The sequence below is a fragment of the Macrobrachium nipponense genome, chromosome 44 (genome assembly GCF_015104395.2).
Source record: "Macrobrachium nipponense isolate FS-2020 chromosome 44, ASM1510439v2, whole genome shotgun sequence".
NCBI lineage: Eukaryota > Metazoa > Arthropoda > Malacostraca > Decapoda > Palaemonidae > Macrobrachium > Macrobrachium nipponense.
In genome coordinates this window covers 52700761-52720531 of record NC_087221.1, presented here as the reverse complement: position 1 = coordinate 52720531, position 19771 = coordinate 52700761, and the positions used below count along the sequence as shown (strand labels likewise).

Genomic DNA, 19771 nt, shown 5'->3' with positions numbered 1-19771 from the left:
CTCTTTCTCTCTCTCTCTCTCTCTCTCTCTCTCTCTCTCTCTCTCTCCCTAATATATTTATATATATATATATATATATATAATATATTATATATGTATATATATATATTATATAAATTACTATACATACATACTATATAATATATATATTTATGTAATACATACATATACACACACATATGTGTGTGGGCGTGTGGGTGTGTATGTATGTATGTAGTACAGTAGTTACCAAATAGAACTCAGAATCAGAATTTTAAGAAAACACAACAATGGGAGGTTCATTAACAACTGCTTTTGGCACTGATGCCTGTTTTGCCATCTCCTCTAAATAGCTGTGCAAAAATGTAGCTCAGAATTCCATTGACAACTGACTAGGTCATTCAGAAGTTATGCAGAAACGTAGTTCAGAACTCCGCTGAACTGAGAAGGTTACCGAACTCTGCCATCAAATTTCCGTGGGGACTGTCATTATTGAAGTATTCACCAATGATTGGTTAAAGGGTGAGCACCACTCAATTTTCCGGACGAAGTAAATGGAATGACTGTTATTCTTGCCTGTGGTTCTTGGCAATAAAAACTGTTCTATACACTGTAAAGCACACGCACTTTACCTCTTACTCATAATATTGATTCTCAGGATACAACAATCGTCACATTTTTAATAATTCCTACAACGATTATAAAATTATATCGTCATGATAGAGAATATGATCTAGTCCCGTTAGACAGAAGATATTTAAGTATGAATAACTTCCAGAATGTTGGTTATTTACGTGTGTCGTAGTTACCTTGCAATCTGGGACTTGTAATCATTAGTTAAAAACCTTTACGTTAAAAGCTCGTTATAGGAATATATAATGAAAGTGATAAACAGCTCGAGACCTCTCGTTTCTTCTTCACTGTTGAGGTGAGAGAAGCCTCGAAATCTGTTGTGAATTATTTTCGAATAAGAAGGGTTTTATTATAATAGCAATTGTCATCTGTTGTTTGCATAATCATTCAATGCTAAAGTTTATCTCTTCTTACGTAAAGGCTTGTTCTCTCTTTAACCATTTTCTTAAAAAAAAAAAAAAACAAGAGCCCGTGCTAGCATGAAAAAAAGAGCCCGTGCTGGCATAAGGCTACTTATAGTTAAAGACTGTATCATTGATCCCAAACCGCTTTCGAGAGTCGAGCAGATCGCGAACCGAACCAGAGACGAGGAGAAGAAAGAGATAAAAGCCGTGTAATCATAATCCTAAGATAGATGGAAGAAAAAGGGGGGGAGGGGGGATTGTTTGGGAAGGAGGGAGGGGATGAGAAAACCATCTACTACATCAGACGTTAATAGGCGTAATCTCTTTTGAACTCTTGTAATTGGCGGTCTGCCTACGAACATCCATTACAGGAGCTAATTGGCCGTGACTTTATTCCGAATGCGTCGATTCCAACAGCCAAAATAACTCGAGTCACTCTCTCTCTCTCTCTCTCTCTCTCTCTCTCTCTCTCTCTCTCTCTCTCTCTCTATTCGTACCATCTAACTTTCATTGGTTGAATAGAAGGAATAGTTATAGAATACTCGGTGAAATGATAACTTCCTTCAAGGCCTGACATTAGGATAAGAGAAATGAGCACTTGGATTAAATATGTACCGAGTAATAACAAAAGTAGTAGGATAAAATACGAATGTTAGCATAAGGAAAAATGAAAGTCAGCCGATTTATGAAGTGGAATTAGGATAATACAAATAAGATAATAAAATGTAAAATGATAATAGAATAAAAGAAAAAATTTAATCTGAAGGATTAAACACGAGTTGGCTTTAAGATAACAGGATGTAACGATTGGTTAAAATGACTACGAGAGATGTAATAGAACAAGAGAAAACTGCTACAAAAAGGAGAACTTCATTTCGCCCAGACTCGTCTGAAACTTCCATTCTTCGAAGTCACACCGCCAGTTTTTCTAGTCTGAAAACTTCAGAGCGGAAACTCTCAGGGAGGTGAATGACAGACCACAAAGTTTTGAGTTTTCTGTTACGTTTGTTTCTGTCTAAATGCGTTTGTGCGCCTGAAGTTTGTGACTGCATTTCGAGTGATGGTTTGCTTGTTGGTACGTGCGATTGACAGCCACGCTCACCACCCCCCTCTCCCCCCCTAACGACTCTTCATTCAAAAACATATTTGTGCAGCATCGGAACAAATCTTGATTTGAAGTTTTCGAAGTAATATCTAACTTTCCCATTAATTATAAAGTATAAAGAGAGAGAGAGAGAGAGAGAGAGAGAGAGAGAGAGAGAGAAATGAATTTCGTAGCATTTTAGCTCGCGCCAAGTACACGCGTTAATATAAAGGGAGACGTTAACAAAAACAGGAGTTCTGGAAGTTGAAGGTCAAAACTCCAAAAATCTTGACTGAATGCCATTCAAAAGGGGCAGAATGCTGAGAGTCAGTTTGTCATTAGCTTTGAGTGGTGTTCTGTCAATTTCAGCTTGCTATACATTTTCCGCCCAACAAGCATATCTCATTTCTATGAGTCTTTCATGCTTTTATTCCAGTATTTTTGTCAGTCTGGACGACCAGAGTTTCTTTAAAAAGTCATAGTTTGTTAGTTTGTATGGAGTTTTTACATTGCATGGGAACCAGTGGTTATTCAGCAACAGGACCAACGGTTTTACGTGACTTCCGAACCACGTCGAGAGTGAACTTCTATCACCAGAAATACACATCTCTAACCCCTCAGTGGAATGCCCGAGAATCGAACTCGCGGCCACCGAGGTGACAGGCAAAGACCATACCAACCACGCCACTGAGGCGCTGCTAAGTCATAGTGACATCCACTTTATAATTGATCTGCTGAATAATAATAATAATAATAATAATAATAATAATAATAATAATAATAATAATAATAATAATAATAATAAAATATAATCTTGTCTCGTAATAGAGCTTAAGTTGCATAATGCATGTGCGATTACGTAATTGCAATAATGAATAATGAGTCAAGAGTGATTTGTGCATAATTCTGATACATAAGCAATCTGCAATTAGATCGTAATCAGTATAACCCCAACGTAATTCCTAGAAATACACAGTGTTATGAAGAGATTAAACACAGAGATGTCAAAGTGATTTCACTCTCTTTTTGAAGCCGAATGACAATCTTTCGGTTTAATTCAACTAAGGTTTACAATACGATTTATAAAAGCAAATACTCAGATTGAAAAGAAAAAAATCCCTAAATCCGTTTAAAAATCCGAAGTATTCTCTAAATCCGTTTAACAATCCGAAGTGTTCTCTAAATCCATTTAAAAATCCGAAGTTTTCTCTAAATCCGTTTAAAAATCCGAAGTATTCTTTAAATCCGTTTAAAAATCCGAAGTGATCTCTAAATCCGTTTAAAAATCCGAAATTTTTTCCCTAAATCCGTTTAAAGCTCCGAAGTATCTCTAAAACAGTTTAAAAATCCGAAGTTTTCTCTAAATCCGTTTAAAAATCCGAAGAATTCTCTAAATCCGTTCAACAATCCGAAGTATTCTCTAAATCCGTTTAAAAATCCGAAGAATTCTCTAAATCCGCTTAAAAATCCAAAGAAATCCCTAAATCCGTTTAAAAATCCGAAGAGTTCTCTAAATCCGTTTAAAAATCCGAAGTGTTCTCTAAATCCGTTTAAAAATCCGAAGTATTCTCTAAATCCCTTTAAAAATCCGAATTATTCTCTAAATCCGTCTAAAAATCCGAATTGTTCTCTAAATCCCTTTAAAAATCCGAAGAATTCTCTAAATCCGTTTAAAAATCCGAAGTATTCTCTAAATCCGTTTAAAAATCCGAAGTATTCTCTAAATCCGTTTAAAAATCCGAAGTGTACTCGTATTGTTCATGAACATCTTAGTAAATCACTAAAAATCTTTAGAAAAAAAAGTCTTTGTTATTCAGAATGAAGCGTGCAATTTATAAATAAAATAATAATAATATATGAAAAAAACGAACTGGAAATTTTTTAACCGAATCTTCGAATGTGCACAAGTAGCGACACAGCAACCCCCCCCCCCACCCCCCCCCCCCCCCCCCCTCCTTCCACCACCATTTCAGGAGCAGTCATACCAATCGCAGTCTGAGAACTTTTCCTTTGTCCGATTCGGGAAAATCGCTCTGTGATGGATTCGGAAACTAATCCGCGGCGTGTTTCGACAAAACCTTAGCATTATTTCCCGGTCGAATACCGGAGGATTAGCTTAGCAGTCTCCGCGAACCTGAATTGTGTAGACGATGAATTGTGAACTGTTTTGGGCTATATCCTTTCAGAACTGTATCGATTCTTATTTCGTGTTTCCCTTTTGGAAAACAACCAGCCTTAATTTCCTTACTTGGTAAAATATTTAGGTCCGTTGACCCCGGATTTATGGGCCCATAAAAATCAGAATAATAGGTAAGCCGTATATATCAACGGAAATTACGGTAGCCATCATACAAAATGTGGCGAAGTAAGATAGGTTATGGACATATATGTTATAATAAATTATATATATATATATATATATAGACACACCTTGTTTTAAGAGGATTATGAACACCAATTTGCCCTCCAATCTCTCCGTTGAATGTAGGCGAAAACTCCAGCATATTCATAGCGACTAAGCTCTCGTTCCTGGAAATATTTCACAGTGAGCAGGATTTTAGTTTCAGCAGAAAAACATTCATGGTCTACCTGTTTTTCTGCTCTTTCACGGGTCGCTCAGTCCATGCCAGTGTATGAAAACTGACAGGCAAAAGGGAGAGCCCAGGTTTGGTAGAGCATCAACTCTTAAATAATGTAAGGCAATATCAATCCGGTATTTCTCTATTTATTCTTGAGAATACATTGATCCTATGATTAATTCAATATGATCCGGTCATTGTGCATTTTTCATTTTTCTCTGAAAGGCTCCGTCGCTTTAGTTGGCTAATATGTGTAAAAATTGACATTGAGCAGCGAGAAACTCGCACTAACATTAAGAGTAATACGCACTAACATTACATGCCCGTCGCAAAGGCGAGAGGGGAAGTTCTTGTCTTCATTATGAATTAATATACCAGTAGGAAGATCAATTCTTTTCGAAACTTGCCTTCTTGAGAAGAGTTCGTATCAAGCTAGAGAAATGCAAAAGTGGAGATCTTTGGCATTAAATAGTATTTGATATTTGATATCTTTCTTTGGATATGTTAATGTCTTCCTTGTGGCGCGATGCCTTTGGTCTGGGAGATAATTATTTATATTTTTTTTTCCAGAAAAAACGGTGCCTGGGAGGTTACTACAGAAAATGATGTTCTCCTTATATCAAATATTCCATTATTTTTATTTTCCACTCGTTGGATATTACACATGATATTTTTTCTCCCTGATGACGTAAGCTTATCATATTATGATCGACTTTGCGTTTAATAACCTTTGATAAGGGCTTTATAAACATCTATTTCCTGTTATTTTCTTTTTCTTTCGGTTTAATTTCCGCAAATAAGTTCCCGTAATTTAAGGTTATGACTTTCACCATTTCTTTTTCTCTCCGTCTAATTTCCGCAAATAAGTTCCTGTTACTTGTGATAATGGCTTTTTTCCTGCCGCATATAAGTTCCTTTTACTTAAGATAATGGTTTTTTTTCTGCCGCAAATAAGTTCCTTTTACTTAAGATAATGGCTTTTTTTTCCTGCCGCAAGTAAGTTCCCATTACTTAAGATAACGTTTTTTTTTCCCTGCCGCAAATAAGTTCCTGTTATTTAAGATTATTTATTTCTTTTTTCCTTGCCGCAATTAAGTTACTGTTACTTAAGATAATGGGTTTTTTTCTTGCCGCAAATAAGTTCCTATTACTTAAGCTAATGGTTTTTTCCAGCCGCAAATAAGTTCCTTTTTACTTAAGATAATAGCCTTTATTTCCATCCGCAAATAAGGCTCTGTTTTCCTGCCGCAAATAAGTTCCTGTTACTTAAGATAATGTTTTTTTCCTGCCGCAAATACGTTCCTATTACTTAAGATAATGGCTTTTTTCCAGCCGCAAATAAGTTCCTGTTACTTAAGATAATGACTTTTTTTTCCTGCCGCAAATAAGTTCCTGTTACTTAAGATAATAGCTTTTTTCTCCTGCCGTAAATGAGTTCCCCTTACTTAAGATAACGGCTTTTTTCCATGCCGCAAATAAGTTCCTGTTACTTAAGATAATGGCTTTTTTCCTGCCACAAATATGTTCCTGCTACTTAAGATAATGGCCTTTTTTCCTGCCACAAATATGTTCCTGCTACTCAAGATAATGGCCTTTTTTTCTATTGCAAATAAGGTCCTGTTACTTAAGACAATGGCTTTTTTTTCCAGCCGCAAATAAGTTCCTGTTACTCAAGATAATGGCCTTTTTTGACCGAAGGGCAGACCTGGGTCACTCATGGAGGACTACTCACCCACCACCTGTGAATAGTCCTCCATGAGTGACCCAGGTCTGCCTAGGTCAAAATTAAGGTTTTCCTTCGTCAAACCTCGTCTTTTTTTTCCTGCCGCAAATAAGTTCCCCTTATTGAAGATTATGACTTTTTATTTACCTTTTTTTACTTTTTTCACCTTTTTTTCCCTCTTTCTCTCTTCGCCAGGTAAAGCTCTTCACCAGTGCCATCGGAGGAGAAGTGAGCGTCAAGGTCCCCTTCAAGATCATGCACCGAAAGGCGCTGGGCGAGACTGAAACCCCTGCCACCACACTGTTGCCTGAGGTGAGACACAAGCATTGGTGGTTCACTTTCTTTCTTTCTTCTTCTTCTTCTTCTTCCGGAATCTGTCTCTCTCTTCTCCTTCTTTCTTTTTCTTCTTCTTCCCCATGATCTCTCTCCCTCTCTCTCCCCCCTTCTTCTTCTTCCGTAATCTCTCTCTCTTCTTCTTCTATGGTCTTTTCATTTTTCTTCTTCTTCTTCTTCTTCTTTCGTGATCCGTCTCTCTCTTCTTCTTCTTTTTCTTCTTCCGTAATCTGTCTCTACCTTCTCCTTCTTTCTTTTTCTTCTTCTTCATCATGATTTCTCTCCCTCTCTCTCTCCCCTTCTTCTTCCGTAATCTGTCTCTCTTCTTCTTCTATGGTCTTTTCATTTTTCTTCTTCTTCTTCCTCTTCTTCATCTTCTTCTTCTTCTTCTTCTTCTTCTTCTTCTTCTTCTTCTTCCGTAATCTGTCTCTCTCTTCGCCTTCTTTCTTTTTCTTCTTCCTCATGATCTCTCTCCCTCTCTCTCTCCCCTTCTTCTTCCGTAATCTGTTCCTTCTCATTTCTATGGTCTTCTCATTCTTCTTCATTCTTCTGTGATCCGTCTCTCTCTCTTCTTCTTCTTCTTTTTCTTCTTCTGTCTCTCTCTTCTCCTTCTTTCTTTTTCTTCTTCCTCATGATCTCTCTCCCTCTCTCTCTCTCCTTCTTCTTCCGTAATCTGTCTCTCTTCTCCTTCTTCTATGGTCTTCTCATTCTTCTTCTTCTTCTTCCGTGATCCGTCTCTCTCTTCTTCTTCTTCCGTAAGCTGTCTCTCTCTTCTCCTTCTTTCTTTTTCTTCTTCTTCCTCATGATCTCTCTCCTCTCTCTCTCCCCTTCTTCTTCCGTAATCTGTCTCTCTTCTTCTTCTATGGTCTTCTTCTTCTTCTTCTTCCGTGATCCGTCTCTCTCTCTCTCTTATTCTTCTATGGTCTTCTTCTTCTTCTTCTTCTTCTTCTTCTTCTTCTTCCGTGATCCGTCTCTCTCTCTTCTTCTTCTTCTTCCGTGATCTGTCTCTCTCTTCTCCTTCTTTCTTCTTCTTCCTTGATCTCCCTTCTTTGTTGCCTGAGGTTAGAAAGGAAAATAAGTTGTTTTCTTTCTTCTTCTTCTTCCGTGATTTCTCTCTCTCTCTCTCTCTCTCTCTCTCTCTCTCTCTCTCTCTCTTCTTCTTCTTCTTCTTCTTCTTCTTCTTCTTCTTCTTCTTAGTTTATCTCTCTTCTTATTCGTCCTTGATATATCTCTCTCTTCTTCTGCTTCATCTTCTTCGTCCTCTCATATTCTTCCCTGATCTCTCCTACTTCTTCCCCTCTCTCTCTCTCTCTCTCTCTTCTCTCTCTCTCTCTCTTCTTCTTCTTCTTCTTCTTCTTCTTCTTCTTCTTCTTCTTCTTCTTCTTCTTCCGTGATCTCTCTCCCTCCTCGTGCATGTCTAATTAGCCAGCTATATGTATATTCAACCAGTGTTGTTTTTTTTTCTTTGCAATCTTGTCTGATGTTAGTTGGTTCTCGTGCACCCTCACCCGACTGTTTGATTTGTGTGCAGTCTTGTTAATGCTAGAGTTGTGTGTACTTGCACAATCGTTACTTCGTGTATAGTGTTGTCTAATGTTAGCTTTGTGGTCACTCCAACCATAGTTTTTCATTGTGTACTATCTTGCTTGCACTTGCAGTTAATATTATTTTCAGGTTGACTCATACATATCTCATATTAGCACTGTTTACCACTGGCTTTGTAAACAATCATGTCTTGTGTTAGCTTTGTGTTGAATGTGTGAACATTGTTATTTAATGTTAAGCTCTGCGTGCACACTTTCATTGTAGGCCTTGTGTACACTTCTGTCTAAAAACAAGCATCTTGGGCATCATGTTATTTCCTTTAGCACATCTCTGCTATCTAAGGAGAGACTATAATACTTTCTTCGAGCTGCCGTCTCCGCAGCCTCACAACTTTGCTATCGAGATCCAAACCTTCTTTGATTTTCACTCGATTGTCACGCTTTCGCCTGTTTTTTGCACCTGCTTCTAATTCGTCTTCCTCGTCGTCTCTGATTCCTTTGCGAACGTCAAGTAAGCCAGCGAAGGGCTTTCTTTTCCCTTAACGTGCTGTAACGAACGATTCGGGTAGTTGTTACGCGCTGAAATTCGATGCGCGAGCAGCTAGGCCGAGAATGAAATACAGAAAGCATGAATGAGTCGGAGAATATAATTATCTATAATATAGGAAACCTACCCGAGTTACCTTTTTATTCCTCGCCGAGTTATTTACAAGGGCCATAGACACGCATTCCCACGCGCATATAAATATGTATGTATTCATAAATATGTAGATATATATATTATATATACATACATATAAATATATATGTATGTATTTGTATGTATATATGTGTGTGTAAATGAGTTTGTGGACAAACTTGTGCTTACAAGGACTCTCGCAGCCGAACAAGTTTGTGAATGTACGAAGGACAATGTCACTGTTCAACTAACTGTGATGGAAGTTAGAGTGGGCTGTTAAATTGAGACAAAGGGAAACAATGGAAGTTGTTTTAAGGATGTTTGAAAAACAAAACAAAGCTTACCGATACCCGTGGGTGTACGTTGTCGTTAAGGAAATAAAAATACAACAAGCATTGCATATTCATCCACGCAAACCGCAGGAATTTGACTTTCTGCTTTCAATGAATGTATGACGAAATAAAGAAGTCTGCAAAACCAGATAAATGTATATTAAACAAAGTTAAGTAATGCAAAGACGATAAGCAAGACATTTAACTCAACGTATCTTTTCCCGGAAAAGATGTAATCAAAACAGGCCAATATAACCCTGTTATCTACAATTTTAAGTCCCTGTGATGACTTCACCTCACTGAGATGCAATACGTTCCTGAAATTATTGTCATTTTATTTCTTTATATTCGTTACTTTGAAACGGAAGCTTCGTTTTTTTTTATTTCTATATTCCATCACGTCTGTTTTTAACCGCTGATCTCTTCCCAGTTACCGTTCCTCAGAAATCGTATTATAACTTTCAGATTTACAGAAATGCCATTGTTATCGTTTAAGGAGAGAAAATCAGTCCTTATTTTCTTTCCTCTTGGCAGTGCTCTAGTTAAGAAATAGTCTTTTTTACACCGATGTTGATTATCATTTCAAAGACAACAATACTAAAACCTACACATATCAACAAAGTTATGTATGCCACGATAATGCTGAAATAACAGGAAGTCTCTCCATTTATTTACATCTCCATCTCTCTGGGGCGTGATACGAAGGCAGCCGGAGTCCTTCAAAGACGAAAAACTCACGGGCGGGAAGGATATTAACCAAAATCATTCTCGCGGGAAACGCATTCGGAGACGCTTCCGCACTTCGGTACTCAGGATGATAAATCACTCGGCGTTATGAACAACTGATGTGGAATACGCGAGTTGGAAAGGGGTGTGACATTCCGCTGACTCTTGACAGAATCGCGGAGAGAGAGAGAGAGAGAGAGAGAGAGAGAGAGAGAGAGAGAGAGAGAGAGAGAGAGAGAGAGAGAGAGAGAGAGAGAGAGAGAGAGAGAGAGAATTCGCATTCCGGGATGCGTCTCTGACTAATGGGATCGAAATAAATATGAATGGAATTTCAACTGCCGTAATCATGCAAGAATCACCAGAGTACGTTTCTCTGCCGCACAGGAGAGTGTCACAGGAGAACTTAAAAGAGGTTACAAGAGGGGAAAGTTATCATACTTGAACGACTGTCAGGCGGATGTGACGACAAACTAAACTTACGTGGAGTTATCGAAACAAAATATGACCGGCGCATATTGATGTCGAAAGGGAACGGAAGACGTCACTCTTGCAGCTGTTAGGATGTTTGGACAACGTCTCAATGTTTATGTTATAAAGTTAAATTCTGACGAGAAGCTTCGATCCACAAAGAACGGAACATCCACATCACCGGATTGATGAACACAAATATTTCCCCTTACGAACTGTGCAGAAGAGAAACAATATGAAAAATGTCAGAAAGTTTATAAGTCGCGTAAAATTCCTGGGCGCAAAAGAATGCAATAACATCACAAGCGACATCAAACTATCATTTCCTTTGTGTGTTATGCCCCAAGCAATAAGATAAAAGATGCCTGCAAGGTCAGGCGAAAGTTAGAAGTTTGAAAAAGGATTGCGAGGCGAGAAAAAGGTTCAGTAAATAAACGTGTTATTTGCTTCGTGTGTATTTTAGCCAGAGGGAAAACTCTACTAGCAACGATTCCCCAGAGTAACGGTTCGTATTGTCTTGGCTGTCAATTATCGGGGCTAAAGTTCCGTTCATTCTGACACAGACGTACTCAGTTTATGTTATTTTCTGAAGGTTTATTATTGGACTGAAGGGATATTGTATATTTTACTTGAATATTAGAAATGTCTTAAGAGTTATAGGAGTGCGCTCAGCCAGCTGCTCATGAATACAAGACGTCTAACTTAGGTTTTGTTTTCGATAACGGGTAATCTAGAGACATCGAATATCATTACAACACGAATATAATTAAGTTAGAATTATCTTTACTTTTGACTTTCTCAATCAACACGCACGCACACACACACATATATATATATACATATATATATATATATATATATATATATATATATATATATATATATACGATGGCTGTTAATAATGAATACATACAACTCAACTATAATTGGCATTCTTATGCAAAGCAGGGACCCCAAATTTTCCATATGAAGGAATTCAAGGAACATCAAAACAATTACAAAAATCGACAGCATCCGGAGAGAAGTCTTGAATGTCTCAAATTTCAATCAAGAGATCCTTTTAGGACTCCGAATTGAGATCAAACGACTGCGAAGGAATTAAAAGCAATGGTTGCTTTAAAAATATCAGAACGATGAAATGTGGGAAATGTTTTCCCTTTTCATCTCTCGGGGGGAGGTAAAATAAAGAAGTTAATCTAACATACCAACGTGTAAGCATATGCTGCACTGTCAAGACAGAGGTGAGTGGCTCAGTGGGTGGTGGTTGTGGAGGAGGGGGGGTTGCGGCTGGCCGAGAGAGAGAGAGAGAGAGAGAGAGAGAGAGAGAGAAGTCTTCATCACAGGCAAAACCAACTGCTGTAGAACCTTTTAGTGTGTGTGTGTGTGTGTGTGTGTGTGTAAAGAAGCATATTATATGTGTATGTATCTGTTGTTGACTTGAATAAACGGAGTTGCGTTATTATTTCTACTATCAAGATTATTATTCCTCACCTTTCACCTTAGCCATGGAAACCCAGAGTCTCACCTACACTTATATAAAAATTTACTTCTTCATTTTGAAATATTATATCTGCATATTGACGTTGTATGAATATCTCAGATGCAGCGAGACGTTTCCTCACAAATATGTTTATCGTATAATAAATATGAGTAATCGTGTACATATTATATATGATGCAGAGAGCACATCCCTATATGAATATGTCGTTATCATAAGCATTATTATAAAATGATACCGCACATGCAAAAGGTCAATGATATGAGTTTGCAGAGTAACTTGCTAAATGGCATGCAGTCCTTAAAGGCACCAAAAGAATACTTGTTAACGAATCCAATGTTAACTTGACTGGTTTTCAGGTTGAAAGTTCGTTCGTGGTTATATATATATATAATATATATATAATATATATATATATATATATATATAATATATACATATATATATCATAATATATATATATATATATATATATATCATATTATATATAATATATATATAATATAAAATGGTATGGGGAATGAAAGGGGGTAATTGGCCTGTTGTGGACTTTTGGATTCTTTAAAGCAAACAGGGCCACCCTGATTTTTCTCGAAACACCTCCGGGTTCCCTTTGTTACCGGCACCCATTATAAGAATATTACGTATCCGACTTACTGACTGGGGTTTGTTTACGGACATTACGCTCATGGATGCTTATTCAGTAAGTTAGTGGCCCATGTGTGCACATTATGAACTTAGGAATTCCTTCTCCTCCCTTGTGTTCTCAGTATTTTATGAATTAAGTATATCTTAGTTTAACCAGACCACTGAGCTGATTAACAGCTCTCCTAGGGCTGGCCCGAAGGATTGGATTTTTTTTTTACGTGGCTAGAAAATGCGACTTAATTTTTTTTTTAAGAGGGAGATCTTTGTCACTCGGGAAAAGTTCCCATTGCATCATATTCTAAGTTATTTTGATTTGTATCAGTTCATTTTTGAAAAAAAGTGGTGGTTAAATTGAGAGTAAAAGAGCTTTCATGATTCCCTATACGTACCTGACATTTAAGATAGATAATGTGTGGGATTTAAAACCACCGGTAAAAAAAAGTAATGTGAATAGCTCATTCCAACATGCAGCTCATGACATGTTATTAATATCGGGATACTTGGCTTTTAAAGATAAGCATGCAGGTGCTCGCATGATTAGGTCGCATGCTTGTGCCTGATCATCGTAACTTTCACCCAATATGTAAATATTATTATTATTTATTATTATTATTATTATTATTATTATTATTATTATTAAACTTATTAGAGCAAGGGTTTCCCCAAAATGCTCATTTATCTCAATATAAAAAGCAGAAACAAATTTGCAAAGGAAAAGATCGAAGCATTTCAATAAACCAACGAAACAATGTGAAACCAGCGTGCCCAAGGGAAGGACCCAAGCTTTCAATCCTTTTCCCCAAGAGTCCTTAAGCAGGTTATAAGTTATAAACAACTTTTGTTCAACTTTCGCGGAAAACTGAAGTTCATTAAGGATGACGAAGGACAAATCGATCGAGGGAAAGTAGGCGGCTGGGGACCAACGCTATGGGAGAAGGTTGAATCTCTGTGAGGCAATAAGGCGGCGAGAACTTGAATGACATTCACGAAGAATAGGCGCAACCCCTATTCATTTAGTTTACTATACCTCGGTTCATATTCTTTTTCTACCCTCTTACTGTCCACCCTCTGCTAAAAATAGTTTCATAGTGTAAATGCTTTGAGGTTTTCCTCATTCTACACCTTTCAAACCTTTCTACTCTAACTTCCCTCTCATCGATAAATGACCTCAAAGGTCCCAGTGTTCGGAGTTTGGTCTAAATTTCAGATTTCATTGATTGATTAATAAAAATGAATTCTAAAAACTTCCCATGTCCATGTAAAGGTGCATCTGAGAACAAGCATCTCTGGAGAAAGAAAGCCAAGAGGCACTTCTCTTGTGTGGTTCCTGTCATCCAACCACCAAGCAAGGTCCTCCCACACTACCTGAGAGGAGAACCAGAAAGAATGAGAGTGTCTGTTGCTGGGAACTAGGAACTTTTTAGCCTCCAACAAAGGAAGCACAAGTTAAGGAACCCATGACGGACTATCTTCTCCAAGGATGACAGGTGACCTATGATAAATGACCAGTGCTGAGCGGCATAATCCTGACGAGACAGGGACTTTTATGCAACCTCTCTCAACTTACTGATGCAAGTACAAATGAAATGGCGATGATTATATTATAAACATGACAATGACTATTCGCCACCACTGAAGAAAAGTGTATTTTCCCATCTGCTGTTCTCATTTTTTTGCCTTACCACCCACCTACGTAGAATGGCTTCGAATATCGAAGATCTCGAGGGACGTACAACTTCTATTGTTGAATTTTGAATGAGCTTCCAGAAATATACATATGAGGAACTCCAGCTGAGTTACGGATTGAGCCGACGTTATTAGTTCCTGGCGTTTGCATTATCATTGACCATTCCCATATATCAGCAATTCCTTTTTTATTTTATTTTTTGTTTTTATGTCTGCATTTCAAGTTCGTTCGTCCCGACTGTTATTCTGTATCTGAAATGGTCGCTTTAACCCATCGATTTTTCGTATCTAAGTCAATACTGCAAGTTCTTATTAAAAAAAAACGCTTCAGAAATAACAGATGGTCATTTAAACTCGAGTATTTCTCCCATCGAAATGTTGGCGTTGTTGTGAAAGAAAATATTTTAAAAATAAATATGGAAAACGATAGGGGTGTTTGTGTATATTAAAAGATTCGTGTGTTTATAGTAGATATCTAAAATTGTTCGTCAAATGATAACCGATATATATATAATCAGTTGACAAATAACTGTACGTCTGCATCTGCACTGAATACATGAAATTTTGATATACACAAACACCCGGCATGTTTAAAATCACATATATATATATATATATATTATATATATATATATAATATATATATATATATATATTTATAATATAATATATATAATATACATATATATATATATATATATATGTATTTCACTTGACTACTTGATATTTATGTGTATAAATGTCACAGGTACCGCGCTGGTAAATATATATACACACACACACACACACACACACACACACACATATATATATATATATATATATATATATATATATATATCATATATATATGTGTGTGTGTGTGTGTGTGTGTGTGTGTATGTATGTATGTATATATATATAATGTATATATATATGTACATATATATACCTGTCTGAGTGTATAATAAAATGTAAAAAAGCCTGTAGATATGTATGCGAACAACAAAAGTACAGAATAACACATCACTGCATCTGGCTAAATGTTCACAAGGCACCATGATCAGTCTTAGCAAGAGCACAATCAATGTTGTGATGCGTCTTCAGCTAAAAGCAAAAAAAAATAAAAGTGTTTTGATGTCTGTCGTCATTCTGCACACACACTAGTCATTATTCTGTCTCCAGAGAGCTTTACGTGTCTTTTGAGTCACAGAATCATCCCTTGGAAGAAGAAGACGTTCTCTTAAATAATCCTGCCGACTAATTTGGCTGCAGCTATGAGAGAGACAGAGATCGTATCTGCTTTTAAGTGTTACGTGAGGAGAGATTCCCACGTGCTTTGTTTCTTCTATATACATCTAACTGCGTGTCTATATCGTATGTGATTCACATTTATCTGTTGATTGGTCTACTCTATATGCTCTGCATGACTGGAAATCTCTTAAGGCAATTTTAAGAATTTGTTATTGACTTTCAATAGTCTATGGTATATATATTTCCTCCTTTTAATATATAAAATGGATATCATTAAGCTAACCCGCTCTCACCCACCCCCCGCCCCTACCTTCACTGTGGACCTACAAATATTCCCTTTTCTTCAAAAGTGGATTAAAAACTCTTATAAGTGTCCCATCAGTCATACCCAAGGATTAACTAGGTAACAAATGATGCCCTTCTCAAGAAATTTTTCTTAGCTGTGTACGGAAAGAGGACATATATACCAATGAAGTTAAGAAAAAAAAATCTAACACGCGATTAAAAATAAAATAAATGAATATCTCGGATCTGCACTGTCCATTCTTCCCATTTGCTTGACCGTCGCATGAAATGAAGTGTCTATCTCTCTCTCTCTCACTCTACTTAGCAGCTGTAAAGCCTAAGGAAAAATGTTTCCTTTCTTCTTCCTTTGGGAAACTCTTGACTTTTCTCACACCGTCTGCGTCATTCACTTCACCAAGTTCTCGTCTGTTCGTCATCGTGGACTGATTGTATATATATGTGTCTTTTCTTCGTATATTTCCTAACGATTACATCCATGTGAATAAAGATGTGTGAATACAGATAATTCAGAAGAGACGTAATTTAAATAGTCGTGGCCTCTGAGGACACCTTTCGCACAGCACAGAATCAAATCCTATTTTATTTTTAGAATATTAGGTAGCAATTAGAGCACTCTAGAAACGGAGGTTCATAGAGCTCCTTCATAGCCCATAGATTTATAGGTGGGAATATCATATATGTCTTAAGTGGAGAAATACACCCAAATCGTAAGTCCTGTTTAATCATTAACATGTGAATAAAATTTTCTAAATGCATTAACTACTGTTTCCTTAAGAGTTCCCTGGTACCTTTGAATAAAAAAAAAAAAAAAAAAAAAAAAAAAAAAATCCCAGAATTAGAAACTAAGGAATTTAAACCCTGATGACTGACGCCCATCTCCCAACATTTCCACCCTGACCTCTCTTGGGGGCGCGCAGTCGCTCAGCCCTCGCATGTCCCCCGACCCCACCCAGCAACCTGCCACTTCCTCGGGGGTTGTTGCCGGCCCCTCTCGAGAAGCACGGAGTAGGTTCCAAGCCGAGGGACCCCCTTCGGAGGAAATCCAAGAGGAAGGAACCTCGCCCCGGAGGAGGAGGAGGAGGAGCAAAGAGAGGGAGAGCGGCCCAGCCGTGGTCTCTCGATGCCTTCGACTCTGCAGACTGTGCCTCGGTCGGTGTTCCCCCACAACCTTCTATGAGTTCTCTTGTTTTTTCGTGACGTCATTCTGTCCTTGTTTTGTTTGTTTCTCTGTTTGTTCTTTAGCCTCAGTTCTCTTCCTTTTCCTGTCTACGTTTTGTCTGTGTGTTCGAATGCGTGCTGATGCTCAAGCCGATTATTATATTAATCCTCGTTTTTAGTGTGCTTTCCCATGATTCACATTTTTCATTTGTTTTTATTTCGTTTTAGTTTCGCTGGGTTGTCTTTTGTCTGATTTCAGATCATCTCCATTCCATTCCTTTCCATTCCTCACTCTCCGTCTTTTCTTTGCATCTCTTTATCTTCTGTTGCGTTATCATGAATTCTGTGATGTGCTCCGTATCTCATTTCTTTCTGTCGATAGAAAATATGGATTCGCTTTTTACAGCTCGAGCCTTTCGTCTGTTGCGAAATCGTATTAGCTGCTCTTTCTTCTCTTCTCTCTCTCTCGTCTCTCGATTCTCCTTCGTTCCCTCCTAAATTCATCTCTCTCTCTCCTCTCTCAGCTCCTCCTCCTCCCTCTCTCTCCTCATCTCTCATCTCCCTCTCGGCCTCCTCTCTCTCTGCTCTCTCTCTCTCTCTCTTCTTCTTCTCCTCTCGCTCTCTCTCTCTGCATATATATATATATATATATATATATATATATATGTATGTATAAATATATACTATATATATATGTATATATAGATATATAGATATATAATATATATATATATATATATATATATATATGTATATATCTATATATATCATATATATGTATATATATACATACGTATATATATATATATATATATATATATATATATATATATATATATATATATATACACACGAGTATATACATATATATGTGTGTGTATCTTATCACTGTATTGCGTGTCTTGTGACGACTTTCAGCTGTAATGACTTGTCAGATCTTCTTAATGTTGTCCGTCCGAGTATTTGTCTAACCTAGTGTATATAATCCAGATTACCGAGCTCTATTGGCTTTTTATTCTTATTTCTTTTAAGTAAGCCGAAGTTGATGTCGATGTTGTGATAGTGTCTGATATTTGTTCTTGTCAACAAGGCAGTATTTTGTCATATTTGCTTGTAAACTGGTGTTGTCTTTTAATGTAGTATGTGTGTTAGAAGAATAATTAGGAAGTGCTTTCTTTGCTTTTATGTTCTGCCATCAGAAGTAACTATCATCTTTCAGCAAAAGCACCATCCTGAGGGCTTTATTCCCGACAGAATGTTGTACAAATATTAAATGTATTCCTTTGGAACACCATCACGAAATATTAGATAACAAGATGTTGGACAGTGATGGCAGTAGATTTATTGATTATATTTTAATATTAAGTGTCTCTCTCTCTCTCTCTCTTCTCTCTCCTCTCTCTCTCTCAGTCTTCTCTTCTCTCTCTGTCTTCATACTATAGTATTATATATATTAGTTATATATATATATAAAATAATAATATTATTATACTATATATATATAACTATATAGTTATGTAGACATAAACGTCATCTCTCTCTCTCTCTCTCTCTCTCTCTCTCTCTCTCTCTCTCTCTCTTCATAGTGTATGATAACGCACATATCCATTGCAGATCGTTTTTATTTACTGTTTATTGATTTTTTGGGGCTCATTTTTTACCTTAATCCAGGAGGACTGAATTAATTCAGAGAGAGAGAGAGAGAGAGAGAGAGAGAGAGAGAACCCAGCCTAATCTTTAATTCATTGCGGCACTGTGCCCTAATGTACGCCATACCATCGCTTAATGTGGCAGCTATGTGTCTTTTATCTCATTTTTTCCCCGCGTTGTCATGTCGGCGTTACGATCTTGCTCCTACCCTGGAAGACAAAACGCCACATTTTGTTTTGCTGCTCGAGGGACACGCGGAAGTGTTGCGCTACTATACTTTGTTCATGTTGTTTAAGGGACACTCTACATTGCTGACCCCTACGTTGCTGGCTAACAGCATTAGGTCATTTTATATGTAAGTTTTTGCGAAGGGAAAGCTTGAAGCGCAAGATGAGAAAGCGTATCGTCAAATATTTCGAATGATTGGTATCTGTGGTACCTGTATACAATAAATCATTGAATGGGGACATATTACGAAACTGATCAGTCAATAAAGGTTCTGTCTTGGAAGTACACAAGAGTTGTGTGGTCTAGTACGCTGTTCTGTCTTATGTAAAGAACAAATAAAGAGTAAAAACAGCATAGGTCAACGCACATACCCTGTGGTACTCTAGACATGTTAGAGAAGCTCCACTAATAACACTATCAGCAGTCAGCACCAACAGTTTTATGTCGGTCAACAGAAAACACGTGAATGGGATGAGATGCATAATCTCCAACAACCAAAGCTAAGATACTTTCAAGCAAAAGCCTTATTTTCAACGAAGGAAAAACCAGCACTTTCTACCTTACAAGAGAGGCTGGTTCTATACTCTTCTCTACCTAAGCTTTGACACACCATATGTAGACTAACTACTACAGGTACTGCAGGGTAAGGCAGGGATATTTATGTAATTATATGTGAGTGTGTATATGTATATGTATATATATACACATATACATTAGTGAATATATTGAAATCAATTTTTATATATTTATGATTAACTGACATTTGATGCTATTCGGTCGGTTACTTCCAGAAACAAAACCATCCAAATCCTTAATTCCACCACATTCAAAATTCACATAACCCGGCAAGGAAGAAAGAAAGAAAGAAAGGAAACCTTTG

The 19771-nt window shown here is 37.2% G+C and overlaps 1 protein-coding gene across 6 annotated transcripts in view; it reads left to right on the top strand.

The window, feature by feature from the left end:
- The window catches only part of LOC135204373 (arrestin homolog), a 272295-nt gene that overhangs the window by 233265 nt on the left and 19259 nt on the right, over positions 1-19771 (top strand). For all 6 annotated transcript variants that reach the window (XR_010312196.1, XR_010312197.1, XM_064234600.1 and 3 more), the window contains one exon: positions 6598-6714. Coding sequence is in view for 4 of the 6 variants with exons in the window: in XM_064234600.1 (XP_064090670.1) it covers positions 6598-6714 (117 nt within the window). In the remaining 2 variants the exon portion in view is untranslated. The remainder of the gene's footprint in view (positions 1-6597; positions 6715-19771) is intronic.